This window comes from Haliotis rufescens, unplaced genomic scaffold, assembly GCF_023055435.1.
Source record: "Haliotis rufescens isolate VD_foot unplaced genomic scaffold, xgHalRufe1.0.p SCAF_14, whole genome shotgun sequence".
In the NCBI taxonomy this organism is placed as follows: domain Eukaryota; kingdom Metazoa; phylum Mollusca; class Gastropoda; order Lepetellida; family Haliotidae; genus Haliotis; species Haliotis rufescens.
This window is the reverse complement of record NW_025963824.1, coordinates 33,999,090-34,017,161: the sequence shown is the minus strand read 5'-3', so window position 1 is coordinate 34,017,161 and position 18,072 is coordinate 33,999,090. Positions and strand designations below refer to the sequence as shown.

The window sequence follows — 18,072 nt, the reverse complement described above, 5'->3', positions numbered from 1 at the left end:
CTGCCGTCCAGACTATCACTCTTTACAGGACACCCTACCACCCTCTGCCGTCCAGACTATCGCTCTTTACAGGATACCCTACCACCCTCTGCCGTCCAGACTATCACTCTTTACAGGATACCCTACCACCCTCTGCCGTCCAGACTATCACTCTTTACAGGATACCCTACCACCCTCTGCCGTCCAGACTATCGCTTTCTGCTGTTAACCCTGCCCTTTTCTGTCGGCGTGTAAGGGGGTGTGAGTGGGTGTGGTGTGGTGTGAGGGTCTGCGAGGTTGTAGTGAAGGGTTTGTGTGAGGGGTTGGGGGTTGTTCGAGGGTGTGTTAGGTTGTAGTGAGGGTGTTGGGTTTGTGTGAGGGTGTGTGAGGGTGGCGGAATGTTTAAGGGTGTGTGAGAAGGTGGTGTAAGTCTGTTGGGCTGTGAGAGGGTGGTGTAAGTCTGTTGGGGTATGAGAGGGTGGTGTAAGACTGTTGGGTGTTTGAGGGGTTGTGAGAGGGTGGTGTAGTGTTTCGGGGGTGTGAGAGGGTGGTGCAAGTGTGTTGGGGTGTGAGGGGTGAGGAGTGGTGTGTGAGGGTGGTGGAGTGTTTGAGGGGGGGGGGGGGGGGTGAGAGGGTGGTGTGAGGGTGGTGGAGTGTTTGATGGGGTGTGAGGGTGGTGTAAGTCTGTCGGGGTGTGAGGGTCGAGGAGTGTTTGAGGGTGTGTGAGAGGGTGGTGTGAGGGTGATGGAGTGTTTGGCGGGTTGTGAGAGGGTGGTGTAAGTCTGTTAGGGGTGAGGGGATGAGAGGGTGTGTGAGGGTGGTGGAGTGTTTGAGGGGGTGTGAGAGGGTGTTGAAAGTATGTTAGGGGGTGAGGGGTGAGGAGTGGTGTGTGAGGGTGGTGGAGTGTTTGAGGGGGTGTGAGAGGGTGGTGTAAGTCTGTTAGGGGGTGAGGGGATGAGAGGGTGTGTGAGGTGGGCGAGTACATAATGTAGCTCAGATCAACATCTTCTATTTGTCGAAGTTTGTAAACCTGAGTAATCAATAATATTCCATATACTGTGCTACTACTGTGTGGAAAGAGAGTGATCTTAAATATCGTCACGCCCCATTATCAGTCCGAATGTTTCTTCACCTATTTATAACTTCTCTCCTGAAGAAGCAGAGCGGCGGCCCGCTCGTCAGGCCTGGGTTTGGTTGCCCAGCGTTTGAAGCCAATGTCGGGTGCCACCCTCCCTCTCCCCCCTCCCCCCACCAACCATCTCTTATCCTCTTGTATAGCCCTTGACTATACTATATATAGACTACAGCATTTAGTTGTTCTCGCAAAGAAAATATCCGCAAAACCAACCGAAGCACACATAAAATAACGATATTATGAACGTGCACGATATGAATATACTCAGTCAGAGGGGACGCATCCCCACATACGTCTGACCAGATTACCGGACATATCCCCACATACGTCTGACCAGATTACCGGACATATCCCCACATACGTCTGACCAGATTACCGGACATATCCCCACATACGTCTGACCAGATTACCGGACATATCCCCACATACGTCTGACCAGATTACCGGACATATCCCCACATACGTCTGACCAGATTACCGGACATATCCCCACATACGTCTGACCAGATTACCGGACATATCTCCACATACGTCTGACCAGATTACCGAACATATCTCCACATACGTCTGACCAGATAACCGGACATATCCCTACATACGTCTGACCAGATTACCGGACATATCCCTACATACGTCTGACCAGATTACCGGACATATCCCCACATACGTCTGACCAGATTACCGGACATATCCCTACATACGTCTGACCAGATTACCGGACATATCCCCACATACGTCTGACCAGATTACCGGACATATCCCTACATACGTCTGACCAGATTACCGGACATATCCCTACATACGTCTGACCAGATTACCGGACATATCCCTACATACGTCTGACCAGATTACCGGACATATCCCTACATACGTCTGACCAGATTACCGGACATATCCCTACATACGTCTGACCAGATTACCGGACATATCCCCACATACGTCTGACCAGATTACCGGACATATCCCTACATACGTCTGACCAGATTACCGGACATATCCCTACATACGTCTGACCAGATTACCGGACATATCCCTACATACGTCTGACCAGATTACCGGACATATCCCCACATACGTCTGACCAGATTACCGGACATATCCCTACATACGTCTGACCAGATTACCGGACATATCCCTACATACGTCTGACCAGATTATCGGACATATCCCCAGATACGTCTGACCAGATTACCGAACATATCAGACACACGTGCTGGTGATATTTGCTCTACACATGTGCTGGTGTCGATTGGTGATGCTTACTCTACACACGTGCTGGTGTCGATTGGTGATGCTTACTGTACACACGTGCTGGCGTGGCGTGGTGATGCTTTCTCTACACACGTGCTGGTGTGGCGTGGTGATGCTTACTCTACACACGTGCTGGTGTGGCGTGGTGATGCTTTCTCTACACACGTGCTGGTGCGGCGTGGTGATGCTTACTCTACACACGTGCTGATGCGGCTTGGTGATGCTTACTCTACACACGTGCTGGTGTGGCGTGGTGATGCTTTCTCTACACACGTGCTGGTGTAGCGTGGTGATGCTTTCTCTACACACGTGCTGATGCGGCTTGGTGATGCTTACTCTACACACGTGCTGTTGTGGCGTTGTGATGCTTAGTCTATACACGTGCTGGTGTAGCGTGGTGATGCTTTCTCTACACACGTGCTGATGCGGCTTGGTGATGCTTACTCTACACACGTGCTGTTGTGGCGTTGTGATGCTTAGTCTATACACGTGCTAGTGTGGCTTGGTGATGCTTTCTCTACACACGTGCTGGTGTACTCTACACACGTGCTGGTGCGGCTTGGTGATGCTTACTCTACACACGTGCTGGTGTGGCGTAGTGATACTTACTCTACACACGTGCTGGTGTGCCTTGGTGATGCTTACTCTACACACGTGCTGGTGTGGTGTTGTGATGCTTTCTCTACACACGTGCTGGTGTGCCTTGGTGATGCTTACTCTACACACGTGCTGGTGTGGCTTGGCGATGCTTACTCTACACACATGCTGGTGTTGCGTAGTGATGCTTACTCTACATACGTGCTGGTGATGCCGAGACTCACACAAGAGGAACGTGACAGAGCTATTGGTATGGCCGATATTGTGGCCTCTCAAAGCCACATTGCAAGAACCTTTGACTGCAGTCAAACCAGTATCAGCAACTTGTTGAGCCGTTATCAGCAAACAGGCCAGACACAAGACCGTCCAAGCACGGGAAGACCAGGGGTCTCAACGCCCTGTGATGACCGCTACATCCGGAGAAGCCACCTGCAGAACCGATACGTGACGGCAACGTCCATGGCCTCGACGGCAAGGGGACACCCCATTACGACGACCCCGCATGGCTGGTATCAGAGCCTACCGCCCCTTCCGTGGAATGGCCTTGACCCCTCTACACCGTCAACGCAGATTACAGTGGGCACGAACTGTACATCGTTGGGAGCGGCGTGATTGGGAAAGGGTGATGAAAGTCGCTTTACCTTGTTCCGAAGTGATGGCCGAGTCCGTGGTTATCGACGTAGGGGAGAGCGACTGGCTGATAACTGCATCCAAGATGTGCACCCTTATGGTGGAGGCGGCGTCATGGTATGGGGCGTTATTTGTGGTCCATGGACAACAAGGTGTGTCATCATCCGTGGGAATCTGATACAGAGATGAAGTTTTGCGACCTGTTGTAGTGCCATTCTTACGTGCACAGACAAGGGGTTTCTCTTTTGCAGCAGGACAATGCACCTCATGCCGCCGCCAATATCGGCACAACGTTAACGTTAACATATTGCCTTGGCAAGCAAAGCATGAATCCTATAAAGCATCACTGGGATCATCTTTATCGACAGCTAAGACACCGCGTACCTCCTCCGGCAAACAGACAGCAGCTTGAACAGGTTTTATAGGATAAGTGACTGACGACAGCCACGAGGAGACGTATTTTGGCGTGCATTGATGCAGGGGGTGGTCATACACGGTACTAAGGACATGTCTTGTCGCATGATTTGACTTTATGAGCGCCTTTTGAGTGTACTCTGTTTGACTCGTGTTAATGTAATTGTTATTTTGACCGCATGTCTCTTTCGCTCGGCCTTATGGCAAGTGCACAATCGATATGGCATTGCAATTTTGTACGGACCTCGAAAAATAATTCTGTTCATTACATAATCATCATATGGTTAACACCTGTCTTTGTTTCGTTTTATGGAGCTACTGAACAATGTGATACGTTTCTTTTGCCCGGTCATTCTGCATTATGGTTTAACTATTGCAGTCAAACCTCTGTGTGGTTTAACAATTATAGCCATACTGCAGTGTGGTTAAACTATTGCAGTCATACCTCAGTGTGGTTGAACTATTGCAGTTATATCTCAGTATAGTTTAACTATTACAGTCATACTGCAGTATGGTTAAACTATCGCAGTCCTGGTTCTGTATGGTTAAACTATCGCAGTCCTGGTTCTGTATGGTTAAAGTATCGCAGTCAGGTCTGAGCATTGTTCAACTGTTGGAACTCTGAGGTACTGCGCCTGCTGTGATGGCTCCAATAAACTCCAACCTTAGATGATTCTGTTGCTTGTTTCAGTGACGTGCGTAGAGTGAATCCTTGAGACGTTGTCATGGATCCAGGAGACTATGACGACAGGTAGGCAAACAGTCCCCAGCTGATGACGACAATCATACATATGTATCTTGTGGAGAGGAAACTATAATGATAAATATATGTATCTTGTGGACAGGAAACTATAATGATAGATAGGTATCTTGTGGACCGGAAACTATAATGATAGATAGGTATCTTGTGGACAGGAAACTATAATGATAGATAGGTATCTTGTGGACAGGAAACTATAATGATAGATAGGTATCTTGTGGACAGGAAACTATAATGATAGATAGGTATCTTGTGGACAGGAAACTATAATGATAGATAGGTATCCTGTGGACCGGAAACTATAATGATAGATAGGTATCTTGTGGACAGGAAACTATAATGATAGATAGGTATCTTGTGGACAGGAAACTATAATGATAGATAGGTATCTTGTGGACAGGAAACTATAATGATAGATAGGTATCTTGTGGACAGGAAACTATAATGATAGATAGGTATCCTGTGGACAGGAAACTATAATGATAGATAGGTATCTTGTGGAGGGGAAACTATAATGATAGATAGGTATCTTGTGGACAGGAAACTATAATGATAGATAGGTATCTTGTGGACAGGAAACTATAATGATAGATAGGTATCTTGTGGACAGGAAACTATAATGATAGATAGGTATCTTGTGGAGGGGAAACTATAATGATAGATAGGTATCTTGTGGACAGGAAACTATAATGATAGATACGTATCTTGTGGACAGGAAACTATAATGATAGATAGGTATCTTGTGGACAGGAAACTATAATGATAGATAGGTATCTTGTGGACAGGAAACTATAATGATAGATAGGTATCCTGTGGACAGGAAACTATAATGATAGATACGTATCTTGTGGACAGGAAACTATAATGATAGATAGGTATCTTGTGGACCGGAAACTATAATGATAGATAGGTATCTTGTGGACAGGAAACTATAATGATAGATAGGTATCTTGTGGACAGGAAACTATAATGATAGATAGGTATCTTGTGGACAGGAAACTATAATGATAGATAGGTATCTTGTGGACAGGAAACTATAATGATAGATAGGTATCTTGTGGACAGGAAACTATAATGATAGATAGGTATCTTGTGGACAGGAAACTATAATGATAGATAGGTATCTTGTGGACAGGAAACTATAATGATAGATAGGTATCTTGTGGACAGGAAACTATAATGATAGATAGGTATCCTGTTGAGAGGAAACTATAATGATAGATAGGTATCTTGTGGACCGGAAACTATAATGATAGATATGTATCTTGTGGACAGGAAACTATAATGATAGATAGGTATCTTGTGGACAGGAAACTATAATGATAGATAGGTATCTTGTGGACAGGAAACTATAATGATAGATAGGTATCTTGTGGACAGGAAACTATAATGATAGATACGTATCCTGTGGAGAAGAAACTATAATGATAGATACGTATCTTGTGGACAGGAATCTATAATGATAGATATGTATCTTGTTGAGAGGAAACTATAATGATAGATAGGTATCTTGTGGACAGGAAACTATAATGATAGATAGGTATCTTGTGGACAGGAAACTATAATGATAGATAGGTATCTTGTGGACAGGAAACTATAATGATAGATAGGTATCTTGTTAACCGGAAACTATAATGATAGATAGGTATCTTGTGGACAGGAAACTATAATGATAGATAGGTATCTTGTGGACAGGAAACTATAATGATAGATAGGTATCCTGTTGAGAGGAAACTATAATGATAGATGGGTATCTTGTTAACCGGAAACTATAATGATAGATAGGTATCTTGTGGACAGGAAACTATAATGATAGATATGTATCTTGTGGACAGGAAACTATAATGATAGATATGTATCTTGTGGACAGGAAACTATAATGATAGATATGTATCCTGTGGACAGGAAACTATAATGATAGATATGTATCTTGTGGAGGGGAAACTATAATGATAGATAGGTATCTTGTGGACAGGAAACTATAATGATAGATATGTATCTTGTGGACAGGAAACTATAATGATAGATAGGTATCTTGTGGACAGGAAACTATAATGATAGATAGGTATCCTGTTGAGAGGAAACTATAATGATAGATACGTATCTTGTGGACAGGAAACTATAATGATAGATAGGTATCCTGTGGAGAAGAAACTATAATGATAGATAGGTATCTTGTGGACAGGAAACTATAATGATAGATAGGTATCTTGTGGACAGGAAACTATAATGATAGATACGTATCTTGTGGACAGGAAACTATAATGATAGATAGGTATCCTGTGGAGAAGAAACTATAATGATAGATAGGTATCTTGTGGACAGGAAACTATAATGATAGATAGGTATCTTGTGGACAGGAAACTATAATGATAGATATGTATCTTGTGGACAGGAAACTATAATGATAGATATGTATCCTGTGGACAGGAAACTATAATGATAGATATGTATCTTGTGGAGGGGAAACTATAATGATAGATAGGTATCTTGTGGACAGGAAACTATAATGATAGATATGTATCTTGTGGACAGGAAACTATAATGATAGATAGGTATCTTGTGAACCGGAAACTATAATGATAGATAGGTATCTTGTGGACAGGAAACTATAATGATAGATATGTATCTTGTGGACAGGAAACTATAATGATAGATATGTATCCTGTGGAGAAGAAACTATAATGATAGATAGGTATCTTGTGGACAGGAAACTATAATGATAGATAGGTATCTTGTTAACCGGAAACTATAATGATAGATAGGTATCTTGTGGACAGGAAACTATAATGATAGATAGGTATCCTGTGGAGGGGAAACTATAATGATAGATAGGTATCTTGTGGACCGGAAACTATAATAATAGATAGGTATCCTGTGGACCGGAAACTATAATGATAGATAGGTATCTTGTGGACAGGAAACTATAATGATAGATAGGTATCCTGTGGAGGGGAAACTATAATGATAGATAGGTATCTTGTGGACAGGAAACTATAATGATAGATAGGTATCCTGTGGACCGGAAACTATAATGATAGATACGTATCCTGTGGAGAAGAAACTATAATGATAGATAGGTATCTTGTTAACCGGAAACTATAATGATAGATAGGTATCTTGTGGACAGGAAACTATAATGATAGATAGGTATCCTGTGGAGGGGAAACTATAATGATAGATAGGTATCTTGTGGACCGGAAACTATAATAATAGATAGGTATCCTGTGGACCGGAAACTATAATGATAGATAGGTATCTTGTGGACAGGAAACTATAATGATAGATAGGTATCCTGTGGACCGGAAACTATAATGATAGATACGTATCTTGTGGACAGGAAACTATAATGATAGATATGTATCTTGTGGACAGGAAACTATAATGATAGATAGGTATCCTGTGGACCGGAAACTATAATGATAGATAGGTATCTTGTGGACAGGAAACTATAATGATAGATAGGTATCCTGTGGAGGGGAAACTATAATGATAGATAGGTATCTTGTGGACCGGAAACTATAATAATAGATAGGTATCCTGTGGACCGGAAACTATAATGATAGATAGGTATCCTGTGGACAGGAAACTATAATGATAGATAGGTATCCTGTGGACCGGAAACTATAATGATAGATAGGTATCCTGTGGACAGGAAACTATAATGATAGATAGGTATCTTGTGGACAGGAAACTATAATGATAGATAGGTATCCTGTGGAGGGGAAACTATAATGATAGATAGGTATCTTGTGGACAGGAAACTATAATAATAGATAGGTATCCTGTGGACCGGAAACTATAATGATAGATAGGTATCCTGTGGACAGGAAACTATAATGATAGATAGGTATCTTGTGGACAGGAAACTATAATGATAGATAGGTATCCTGTGGAGGGGAAACTATAATGATAGATAGGTATCTTGTGGACCGGAAACTACAATGATAGATACGTATCCTGTGGACAGGACACTAAGACAACAGATAGTATCCTGTCGACTTGAATCTATAATGATATAAATGTATCATGTGGACCGGAAACTATAATGATAGATAGGTATCTTGTGGACCGGAAACTATAATGATAGATAGGTATCCTGTGGAGCGGAAACTATAATGATAGATACGTATCCTGTGGAGAAGAAACTATAATGATAGATACGTATCCTGTGGAGAAGAAACTATAATGATAGATAGGTATCTTGTGGAGGGGAAACTATAATGATAGATAGGTATCTTGTGGACCGGAAACTATAATGATAGATAGGTATCTTGTGGACAGGGAACTATAATGATAGATACGTATCCTGTGGAGAAGAAACTATAATGATAGATACGTATCTTGTTGAGAGGAAACTATAATGATAGATAGGTATCTTGTGGACAGGGAACTATAATGATAGATACGTATCCTGTGGAGAAGAAACTATAATGATAGATACGTATCTTGTTGAGAGGAAACTATAATGATAGATACGTATCCTGTGGAGAAGAAACTATAATGATAGATACGTATCCTGTGGAGAAGAAACTATAATGATAGATAGGTATCTTGTGGAGGGGAAACTATAATGATAGATAGGTATCTTGTGGACCGGAAACTATAATGATAGATAGGTATCTTGTGGACAGGGAACTATAATGATAGATACGTATCCTGTGGAGAAGAAACTATAATGATAGATACGTATCTTGTTGAGAGGAAACTATAATGATAGATAGGTATCTTGTGGACAGGGAACTATAATGATAGATACGTATCCTGTGGAGAAGAAACTATAATGATAGATACGTATCTTGTTGAGAGGAAACTATAATGATAGATAGGTATCTTGTGGACCGGAAACTATAATGATAGATAGGTATCCTGTGGACCGGAAACTATAATGATAGATAGGTATCTTGTGAACCGGAAACTATAATGATAGATAGGTATCTTGTTAACCGGAAACTATAATGATAGATAGGTATCCTGTGGACCGGAAACTATAATGATAGATAGGTATCTTGTGGACAGGGAACTATAATAATAGATAGGTATCCTGTGGAGCGGAAACTATAATGATAGATACGTATCCTGTGGAGAAGAAACTATAATGATAGATACGTATCCTGTGGAGAAGAAACTATAATGATAGATAGGTATCTTGTGGAGGGGAAACTATAATGATAGATAGGTATCCTGTGGACCGGAAACTATAATGATAGATAGGTATCTTGTGGACAGGGAACTATAATGATAGATACGTATCTTGTGGACAGGAAACTATAATGATAGATAGGTATCCTGTGGACCGGAAACTATAATGATAGATAGGTATCCTGTGGACCGGAAACTATAATGATAGATAGGTATCCTGTGGACCGGAAACTATAATGATAGATAGGTATCTTGTGAACCGGAAACTATAATGATAGATAGGTATCCTGTGGACCGGAAACTATAATGATAGATAGGTATCTTGTGGACCGGAAACTATAATGATAGATAGGTATCCTGTGGACCGGAAACTATAATGATAGATAGGTATCCTGTGGACAGGAAACTATAATGATAGATACGTATCTTGTGGAGGGGAAACTATAATGATAGATAGGTATCCTGTGGACCGGAAACTATAATGATAGATAGGTATCTTGTGGACCGGAAACTATAATGATAGATAGGTATCCTGTGGACCGGAAACTATAATGATAGATATGTATCTTGTGGAGGGGAAACTATAATGATAGATAGGTATCTTGTGGACCGGAAACTATAATGATAGATAGGTATCTTGTGGACAGGAAACTATAATGATAGATACGTATCTTGTGGACCGGAAACTATAATGATAGATAGGTATCTTGTTGAGAGGAAACTATAATGATAGATAGGTATCTTGTGGACCGGAAACTATAATGATAGATAGGTATCTTATGGACAGGAAACTAAAATGATAGATAGGTATCTTGTGGACAGGAAACTATAATGATAGATAGGTATCTTGTTGAGAGGAAACTATAATGATAGATAGGTATCTTGTGGACCGGAAACTATAATGATAGATAGGTATCCTGTGGACAGGAAACTAAGACGACAGATAGTATCCCGTCGACTTGAATCTATAATGATATATATGTATCTTGTTGAGAGGAAACTTTAATGATAGATAGGTATCTTGTGGAGGGGAAACTATAATGATAGATAGGTATCTTGTTAACCGGAAACTATAATGATAGATAGGTATCCTGTGGACCGTAAACTATAATGATAGATAGGTATCTTGTGGAGGGGAAACTATAATGATAGATAGGTATCTTGTTAACCGGAAACTATAATGATAGATAGGTATCCTGTGGACCGGAAACTATAATGATAGATAGGTATCTTGTGGAGGGGAAACTATAATGATAGATAGGTATCTTGTGGACAGGAAACTATAATGATAGATAGGTATCTTGTGGACCGGAAACTATAATGATAGATATGTATCTTGTGGACCGGAAACTATAATGATAGATACGTATCCTGTGGAGAAGAAACTATAATGATAGATAGGTATCTTGTGGAGGGGAAACTATAATGATAGATAGGTATCTTGTGGACCGGAAACTATAATGATAGATAGGTATCTTGTGGACCGGAAACTATAATGATAGATAGGTATCTTGTGGAGGGGAAACTATAATGATAGATAGGTATCTTGTGGAGAAGAAACTATAATGATAGATAGGTATCCTGTGGACAGGAAACTATAATGATAGATAGGTATCTTGTGGACAGGAAACTATAATGATAGATAGGTATCTTGTGGACAGGAAACTATAATGATAGATAGGTATCCTGTGGACCGGAAACTATAATGATAGATAGGTATCTTGTGGACAGGAAACTATAATGATAGATAGGTATCTTGTGGACAGGAAACTATAATGATAGATAGGTATCTTGTGGACAGGAAACTATAATGATAGATAGGTATCTTGTGGACAGGAAACTATAATGATAGATATGTATCTTGTGGACAGGAAACTATAATGATAGATAGGTATCTTGTGGACAGGAAACTATAATGATAGATAGGTATCTTGTGGACAGGAAACTATAATGATAGATAGGTATCTTGTGGACAGGAAACTATAATGATAGATAGGTATCTTGTGGACAGGAAACTATAATGATAGATATGTATCTTGTGGAGAAGAAACTATAATGATAGATAGGTATCCTGTGGAGGGGAAACTATAATGATAGATAGGTATCTTGTGGACAGGAAACTATAATGATAGATAGGTATCTTGTGGACAGGAAACTATAATGATAGATAGGTATCTTGTGGACAGGAAACTATAATGATAGATAGGTATCTTGTGGACAGGAAACTATAATGATAGATATGTATCTTGTGGACAGGAAACTATAATGATAGATATGTATCTTGTGGACAGGAAACTATAATGATAGATAGGTATCTTGTGGAGAAGAAACTATAATGATAGATAGGTATCTTGTGGACAGGAAACTATAATGATAGATAGGTATCTTGTGGACAGGAAACTATAATGATAGATAGGTATCTTGTGGACAGGAAACTATAATGATAGATAGGTATCCTGTGGAGAAGAAACTATAATGATAGATACGTATCTTGTGGACAGGAAACTATAATGATAGATAGGTATCTTGTGGACAGGAAACTATAATGATAGATACGTATCTTGTGGACCGGAAACTATAATGATAGATATGTATCTTGTTAACCGGAAACTATAATGATAGATAGGTATCTTGTGGACAGGAAACTATAATGATAGATAGGTATCTTGTGGACAGGAAACTATAATGATAGATAGGTATCTTGTGGACAGGAAACTATAATGATAGATACGTATCTTGTGGACAGGAAACTATAATGATAGATAGGTATCTTGTGGACAGGAAACTATAATGATAGATACGTATCTTGTGGACCGGAAACTATAATGATAGATATGTATCTTGTTAACCGGAAACTATAATGATAGATAGGTATCTTGTGGACAGGAAACTATAATGATAGATAGGTATCTTGTGGACAGGAAACTATAATGATAGATAGGTATCTTGTTAACCGGAAACTATAATGATAGATACGTATCTTGTGGACAGGAATCTATAATGATAGATAGGTATCCTGTGGACCGGAAACTATAATGATAGATAGGTATCTTGTGGACAGGAAACTATAATGATAGATAGGTATCTTGTGGACAGGACACTATAATGATAGATAGGTATCTTGTGGACAGGAAACTATAATGATAGATAGGTATCTTGTGGACAGGAAACTATAATGATAGATAGGTATCCTGTGGACAGGAAACTATAATGATAGATAGGTATCCTGTGGAGAAGAAACTATAATGATAGATAGGTATCCTGTGGACAGGAAACTATAATGATAGATAGGTATCTTGTGGAGAAGAAACTATAATGATAGATAGGTATCTTGTGGACCGGAAACTATAATAATAGATAGGTATCCTGTGGAGGGGAAACTATAATGATAGATAGGTATCTTGTGGACAGGAAACTATAATGATAGATAGGTATCCTGTGGACAGGAAACTATAATGATAGATAGGTATCCTGTGGAGAAGAAACTATAATGATAGATAGGTATCCTGTGGACAGGAAACTATAATGATAGATAGGTATCTTGTGGAGAAGAAACTATAATGATAGATAGGTATCTTGTGGACCGGAAACTATAATAATAGATAGGTATCCTGTGGAGGGGAAACTATAATGATAGATAGGTATCTTGTGGAGAAGAAACTATAATGATAGATAGGTATCTTGTGGAGAAGAAACTATAATGATAGATAGGTATCCTGTGGAGAAGAAACTATAATGATAGATAGGTATCTTGTGGAGAAGAAACTATAATGATAGATAGGTATCCTGTGGAGAAGAAACTATAATGATAGATAGGTATCTTGTGGAGAAGAAACTATAATGATAGATAGGTATCCTGTGGAGAAGAAACTATAATGATAGATAGGTATCCTGTGGACAGGAAACTATAATGATAGATAGGTATCTTGTGGACCGGAAACTATAATGATAGATGGGTATCTTGTTAACCGGAAACTATAATGATAGATAGGTATCTTGTTAACCGGAAACTATAATGATAGATAGGTATCTTGTGGACCGGAAACTATAATGATAGATAGGTATCTTGTTAACCGGAAACTATAATGATAGATAGGTATCCTGTGGACCGGAAACTATAATGATAGATAGGTATCTTGTGGACAGGAAACTATAATGATAGATAGGTATCCTGTGGACAGGAAACTAAGACGACAGATAGTATCCCGTCGACTTGAATCTATAATGATATATATGTATCTTGTTGAGAGGAAACTATGATGATAGATAGGTATCTTGTGGACAGGAAACTAAGACGACAGATAGTATCCCGTCGACTTGAATCTATAATGATATATATGTATCTTGTTGAGAGGAAACTATGATGATAGATAGGTATCCCGTCGACTTGAATCTATAATGATATATATGTATCTTGTTGAGAGGAAACTATGATGATATATAGGTATCTTGTGGACAGGGAACTATAATAATAGATAGGTATCTTGTTGAGAGGAAACTATAATGATAGATACGTATCTTGTGGACAGGGAGCTATAATGATAGATAGGTATCCTGTTGAGAGGAAACTATAATGATAGATAGGTATCTTGTTAACCGGAAACTATAATGATAGATAGGTATCTTGTGGACCGGAAACTATAATGATAGATAGGTATCTTGTTAACCGGAAACTATAATGATAGATAGGTATCCTGTGGACCGGAAACTATAATGATAGATAGGTATCTTGTGGAGGGGAAACTATAATGATAGATAGGTATCTTGTGGACAGGAAACTATAATAATAGATAGGTATCCTGTGGACCGGAAACTAAGACGACAGATAGTATCCCGTCGACTTGAATCTATAATGATATATATGTATCTTGTTGAGAGGAAACTATGATGATAGATAGGTATCCCGTCGACTTGAATCTATAATGATATATATGTATCTTGTTGAGAGGAAACTATGATGATATATAGGTATCTTGTGGACAGGGAGCTATAATGATAGATAGGTATCCTGTTGAGAGGAAACTATAATGATAGATAGGTATCCTGTTGAGAGGAAACTATAATGATAGATAGGTATCTTGTTAACCGGAAACTATAATGATATATAGGTATCCTGTTGAGAGGAAACTATAATGATAGATAGGTATTAATGTACTTGTGTGTGACAATAATTGTAGGCACGTTACTGTTTGTGACAATAATTGTTGGCATGTGTCTGTGTGTGACAATCATTGTTGGCACGTTCCTTTGTGTGACAATAATTGTAGGCACGTTCCTGTGTGTGACAATATATGTTGGCGTGTGCCTGTGTGTGACAATAATTGTATTCATGTACTTGTGTGTGACACTAATTGTATTCACGTACTTGTGTGTGACAATAATTGTAGGCACGTTCCTGTGTGTGAAAATAATTGTAGGCTTGTTCCTGTGTGACAATAATTTTAGGCATGTTCTTGTGTGTGACAATAATTGTAAGCACGTTTCTGTGTGTGACAATAATTGTAGGCATGAGCCTGTGTGTGACAATAATTGTATTCATGTACTTGTGTGTGACACTAATTGTTTTCACGTACTTGTGTGTGACAATAATTGTAGGCACGTTCCTGTGTGTGAAAATAATTGTAGGCGCGTTCCTGTGTGACAATAATTTTAGGCATGTTCCTGTGTGTGACAATAATTGTAAGCACGTTTCTGTGTGTGACAATAATTGTAGGCATGAGCCTGTGTGTGACAATAATTGTAGGCACGTTCCTGTGTGTGACAATAATTGTAGGCACGTTCCTGTGTGTGATAATAATTGTAGGCACGTTCCTGTGTGTGACAATAATTGTAGGCACGTTCCTGTGTGTGACAATAATTGTAGGCACGTTCCTGTGTGTGACAATAATTGTAGTCATGTACCTGTGTGTGACAGAACATTCAGGCTTGGAAGTGCACATGGTAGGATGTGTAGGTCTCAGTATCATCGTGGCTTTAGCCGTGACAATGTCGAAGATAGGGAGCGAAGGTAGATGCGAGACGGTTAGAAGAAGGCGTGAAGGTATGTAGCGCCACATAATGGCAGCATCGGAAGATAAGAAAGTTCACCAGGGAGACACCAGGGGTTGAGGTCTTGTGACGTCAAATGCAATGAAAGTGACTGAAATTACATACATGTTTAATAAATTGAGTCTGAAAATCTTAAAATGTCAACGGATCACGAAACGACTTGACAGTTCTATGTTTATACGTAAACGCTTTATATCCTTGCTCCTATATCAACACCGAGATGCCGTTCAAAACAACACAACACTTCTGTGTCTGAGGCGACACTCCCCGTCAGCAGCATCTAGTACTGCCGACAGACAGCCATGTAAGTCTTTATGGATTCAACGCCTTCCCCATACATTGCGGGTCTCTGGTGAACAATCTCACACATACATTGCAGGTCTCTGGTGAACAATCTCACACATACATTCGGGTCTCTGGTGAACAATCTCACACACACATTGCAGGTCTCTGGTGAACAATCTCACACATACATTGCAGGTCTCTGGTGAACAATCTCACACATACAATGCGGGTCTCTGGTGAACAATCTCACACATACATTGCAGGTCTCTGGTGAACAATCTCACACATACATTGCAGGTCTCTGGTGAACAATCTCACACACACATTACAGGTCTCTGGTGAACAATCTCACACACACATTGCAGGTCTCTGGTGAACAATCTCACACATACATTGCGGGTCTCTGGTGAACAATCTCACACATACATTGCGGGTCTCTGGTGAACAATCTCACACACACATTGCAGGTCTCTGGTGAACAATCTCACACACACATTGCAGGTCTCTGGTGAACAATCTCACAAATACATTGCGGGTCTCTGGTGAACAATCTCACACATACATTGCGGGTCTCGGGTGAACAATCTCACACATACATTGCGGGTCTCGGGTGAACAATCTCAAACATACATTGCGGGTCTCTTGTGAACAATCTCACACATACATTGCGGGTCTCTGTGAACAATCTCACACATACATTGCGTGTCTCTGGTGAACAATCTCACACATACATTGCGGGTCTCGGGTGAACAATCTCACACATACATTGCGGGTCTCTGGTGAACCACTTCACACATACATTGCGGGTCTCGGGTGAACAATCTCACACATACATTGCGGGTCTCTGGTGAACCACTTCACACATACATTGCGGGTCTCGGGTGTACAATCTCACACATACATTGCGGGTCTCGGGTGAACAATCTCACACATACATTGCGGGTCTCTGGTGAACCACTTCACACATACATTGCGGGTCTCGGGTGAACAATCTCACACATACATTGCGGGTCTCGGGTGAACCACTTCACACATACATTGCGGGTCTCGGGTGAACAATCTCAGACATACATTGCGGGTCTCTGGTGAACAATCTCACACATACATTGCGGGTCTCTGGTGAACAATCTAACACATACATTGCAGGTCTCTGGTGAACAATCTCACACATACATTGCGGGTCTCTGGTGAACAATCTCACACATACATTTCAGGTCTCTGGTGAACAATCTCACACATACATTGCAGGTCTCTGGTGAACCACTTCACACATACATTGCAGGTCTCTGGTGAACAATCTCACACATACATTGCGGGTCTCGGGTGAACAATCTCACACATACATTGCGGGTCTCTGGTGAACCACTTCACACATACATTGCGGGTCTCGGGTGAACAATCTCACACATACATTGCGGGTCTCTGGTGAACCACTTCACACATACATTGCGGGTCTCGGGTGTACAATCTCACACATACATTGCGGGTCTCGGGTGAACAATCTCACACATACATTGCGGGTCTCTGGTGAACCACTTCACACATACATTGCGGGTCTCGGGTGAACAATCTCACACATACATTGCGGGTCTCGGGTGAACCACTTCACACATACATTGCGGGTCTCGGGTGAACAATCTCACACATACATTGCGGGTCTCTGGTGAACAATCTCACACATACATTGCGGGTCTCTGGTGAACAATCTAACACATACATTGCAGGTCTCTGGTGAACAATCTCACACATACATTGCGGGTCTCTGGTGAACAATCTCACACATACATTTCAGGTCTCTGGTGAACAATCTCACACATACATTGCAGGTCTC

At 40.7% G+C, this 18,072-nt stretch overlaps 1 protein-coding gene across 2 annotated transcripts in view; it reads left to right on the top strand.

Moving 5' to 3' along the window:
• LOC124122553 overlaps positions 1–18,072 on the top strand; it is a 42,419-nt gene that overhangs the window by 6,245 nt on the left and 18,102 nt on the right. For both annotated transcript variants that reach the window (XM_048395317.1, XM_048395318.1), the window contains exon 2: positions 4,698–4,757. In XM_048395317.1, the coding sequence (XP_048251274.1) occupies positions 4,732–4,757 (26 nt within the window). In that variant the 5' untranslated portion in view covers positions 4,698–4,731. The remainder of the gene's footprint in view (positions 1–4,697; positions 4,758–18,072) is intronic.